The sequence below is a fragment of the Nestor notabilis genome, unplaced genomic scaffold (genome assembly GCF_000696875.1).
Source record: "Nestor notabilis isolate BGI_N333 unplaced genomic scaffold, ASM69687v1 scaffold32873, whole genome shotgun sequence".
NCBI classification, from domain to species: domain Eukaryota; kingdom Metazoa; phylum Chordata; class Aves; order Psittaciformes; family Psittacidae; genus Nestor; species Nestor notabilis.
In genome coordinates, this window is record NW_009922029.1 from 1 (window position 1) to 3,934 (window position 3,934).

Sequence of the window (3,934 nt, forward strand, 5' to 3'; positions counted from 1 at the left end):
GGACGCGTGCCGCAGGCCTGCCGGGCGGCAGAAATGTGGTGTCATTGCTTTGCAGGAGCAGGTGTAAGTAAGTAGTTGAAGATGAGGGTGGCGGAGCATCTCTTACAGAAACTCCGTGTTCAAGGTTACAGCCCAGCCCCTCCCATCAGAGCTGGTGCCGAGCCATAGCACGGGCCCCTCTTTTGGGTGGGTGTAGGCAGAGCCCGGTGCCTCATGAAGAACAAAGCTGTTGTATCCGAGCGTGCTGCTCGCTTTATAAAGTGATTTGGTTTTGTCTTTTCCAGTTGAAGTCTTTTTAGTTTAATTCAGTTCTTCGGTTGGATTGCTGCAAAGGTCATGAAGGGGTAAAACTGATTTAATGGGGGTGAGAGGAAGAGGGGCTCTCTCTTCAGGCATTCCACTTCTAAGTCTTCATTCAGGCTGCAGCCTGGATGCGAGGCTGGCAGCATGATTTGCAATTGCTTGCTTGCAGTTTTTTCCCTGGTGGGTGATGTGTGCAGGAAACCTGCCTGGTTTTATATGGACACTATATTGGGTTTCTGGAATCATCCCCCGTGCTGGCAAATTCTGCCGATGTAAAGGATTCCTGGTGTCTGGGTGGGTGGGGAGACTTGAACAATACGAAGTTTGCCTTGATTTGAAATTCCTGCTACAGATATTTTGGAAGGGAAGGGAGAAGCCTGAAAGGTGGCGATAAATTCTTGCCAAGGCTGTTTTGTGGCTGCATGTTTAGACTACATGATAAGAAAAGATGTAACTTTAAACAGGGGTGGGGGGTGGGTGGGTGAGAGAGAGCTAAATAAAAGGAGTTTCTTTGCAGCTCCATCCATTTCAATGGTGCAGCTTTCCCAAGCCCCTTTCCGTCACCCATCACCTTCAGGCCGGTCAGAGGAGGGGGAGGATAGGAGCATGAAGGCGGCCAAGCAGCAGGTGAACCCGTCTGGGGAGAGCCAGTCTCCCTCCAGCCCCCTGCAGTCTGCGCTGAACTCGGCAGCCTCTCCTTCCCAGGCATATGAGACTTACATTGATAATGGGCTTATCTGCCTCAAACACAAGATCAGGAACATTGAGAAAAAGAAGGTAACTTGTTTTTCTTTGGCATGGCATGTGTTTAAGCTGTGATTTTTAACTCGGTGCCTGTTTTATAGTAGCTGGAATAAGGTCGTGTGGGTATATAGGAAGCAGTTGGGGATTTTTTTTTAAATAACCCCTGGCACGTCCTAAGCGTGGATTTGCTAATGTGGTTTTTGTTGGCATTTGTAACACTTGTGTAAGAATAGTGTTCTTTACCCTTATTGTTCTGAAATGGGCTCCTTGCATTTGACATTGTGTGAGCATAACATTTGTTTCAGAGAATGGGGAATGCAGCTAACTAGAGACCTGCTCTCAGCTGCTGGCTTCACAGTGCATGCCCAATAGTTAGGAAAAGTAATTGAAAGCTGCTCAAAACTGGGGATGCTTCTCTAATAGGCTGAATCAGTTCAGAACTAACTTGGAACTGTTTTGGAGGCAGTCTGTAGTCCTGCAGAAATATTCATGTTTCTTCTATTAAACTGCATGCATTTAATATTAGGATGTAGAAATGTATGTAAAATTGGAGAATAGAACAGTGTCTCCTCTGACTCATGCAAATGTCAAATTATATTGAATATATATTGTCGTTCACTTTGCATAAGTATATGGGGTGGGGGATGTAGAACAGTGTTAATGAGAACCGAGATGACGATACCCCTAAAGTATTGTGGCTATAACTAGTCAGGCTTTTGCATTCTGAGACTTTTCACTTGATTGGCAGGTGATGGAAGGCTATATGCGTGATTTTTAATTGGGAAAATGCTATTTTCTGCAAGATGAAAAGAAATAATGGTGCTGTTTCTTTTGTTACTGGATCAGGTGTATAAGTAAAACCATTCTGTGAACACGTTTGTGCTTCTCTAAATGTCTGAAAAGCTTTGTGTGCTATGTCTTAGGATGAGGAGAGGCTCACCATAGATCAGACTCCTGGGCATGTGGCTGGGTACTTGATCCTCCTGCAGGAGATGCAGTATTACTGCTGTCTCATGTCATGCATCATCCTGTAATTTTGAATGATGTCAGATAAGCACGTTTTCTTTGTGGGATTAACCAACTTTGCATGGTATTCAGAGTCTGTCCAAGAAAGCTTATTGTTGTGAATTTCTCAAGTATCTTTGATTTTCACATGAATTACAAATGGCCTCACTGGCAAATGAAAGTGTGACTTACTAAAATGAGCAGAAAGTAGTCCTAGTCCTAGGCTGCTATAGGCACAGCAGAACTTTGTGTTCCTTTCTCCTGTAAATGAGCAAATAGTGAAATTCTTATTCTGTTGCAGTATGCAGTACAGAAAATATGTAACTTGCATGCCATACTGTGCATTAGACAAACTGGTATAAAAAATTGTTTTGTATTTTCCTGCAGCTTAAATTGGAAGACTACAAAGATCGCCTGAAGAAGGGAGAAGCTCTCAATCAAGATCAGTTGGTAAGTGTAGGAATGGATGCCCTCAAACCCTTCAGCCATGTCAGAAGGACAGGCTGCTGAAGGAGGTGGTGGTGTGGTTTCACAGCAGCAGTGCCTGCATGCTAGCAATGGTGTTTTTCACAAAACCAAATGGATGAATTATTGGTAATTAAGTTGAATGGTAAGCCCACAAGCTTAGTCTCCTACTTTTACCTCAGTACACAAGATGGAGGTTACAGAAGGTACTTACTTATCTTTGCTCTGTAGACTTTCGGCTTCAGTGTTCCTGCACCTTTCTTGAGGGTTCCATATGCAGGTTCTCTATGTGGTAGTGCTGTGTTCAAACCTGAGCATCAAGACTTCTGGAGTAGCTAATTAATCCTCATGACATCTTCATTAGTAGGTGTTACTTGAAGTTGCCTGTTGGCTGCACAGTGCTGTTGATTACAAGTACCTGTTAAAATATAACTGACAAACAGCCCCTGTTGGTCGAAAGGAAGATGGTGGTCTAACTTGCATGATTTCTAAAGGTATCTCTTGTATAAGAATCTAGCTGTGAGTTACTGACTCAGTTTAGACTACTCTGTTGTCCTTCTAGTGTTGCCATTAGGCAGCTGTGAGTTGCCAGCACTCTCGGATGCTTTTAGAACAATGTTTTGTACCTAAGGTTGCTAGAGTTTGGAATGCCAGGATGCCAGATTACTACTCAACAATTGTGATCCGCTTTGTGGAGCTGTGCAGACTTGCCTAATGTTAAACAGTGGTTCTGGCTTTTTCTTCTGTCTTGGCCTGGAATGGATTCTAGAACTGAAACCAAGTTTCTATAATATGAAAGCTATTACTTAAGTGTGTCTTAAGGCAGTTGTAGGCTGCAGTTGGGTCACCCCTCAACCTTCTTTTCTCCAAGCTGAACAATGTGACCTCAGCTGCTCCTTGTAAGTCATGCCCTCAAGGCCTTTCACCCTTGATTGCCCTCCTCTGGATGCCCTCTAGTAGTTTGTCCTTCTTGTATTGAGGTGCCCAAAACTAAACATGGTACTTGTGGTGGGGCTGCACCAGTGCAGAGTGGACTGTCACTCCCCTCAACCAGCTTGATATGCTTCAAGACACTGTTGGCCCTTTGGGCTGCTAGGGCATGCTGCTGTCATAATTTGACTTGCCATCAACTCAAACTCCCAGATGTCTTTCCATGTGGCTGCTCCCCAGCCTGTTGTCCTCCAATTTGCATGTATGACCAGGATTACCTTGTTTCAGGTGATGCCATGTGTACTGGAGTACATGGATCAGAAACACCTGCACTGGGCAGCTGTCCTTTCATTCCCAATCATTACTTAGTCATCAGAGACATCAGAAGCAAGTGTACAAGCCAGGTTCCTGCTCCTGCTCTGTCACCTGCTCCTGCACTGGTGATGTTATCTAGGAGTCACATTGTTAAAACTTCACACATGCTGAA

The 3,934-nt window shown here is 44.4% G+C and overlaps 1 protein-coding gene across 1 annotated transcript in view; it reads left to right on the forward strand.

Annotated features, from left to right (window-relative positions):
• Nucleotides 1–738: 738 nt before the first annotated feature.
• LOC104403328 (caprin-2-like) overlaps nt 739–3,934 on the forward strand; it is a gene marked incomplete at its 3' end in the record, with an annotated part of 27,383 nt that continues 24,187 nt past the window's right edge. The window contains exons 1-2 of the mRNA XM_010011424.1: nt 739–1,080; nt 2,440–2,502. Of these exons, the coding sequence (XP_010009726.1) occupies nt 739–1,080; nt 2,440–2,502 (405 nt within the window). The remainder of the gene's footprint in view (nt 1,081–2,439; nt 2,503–3,934) is intronic.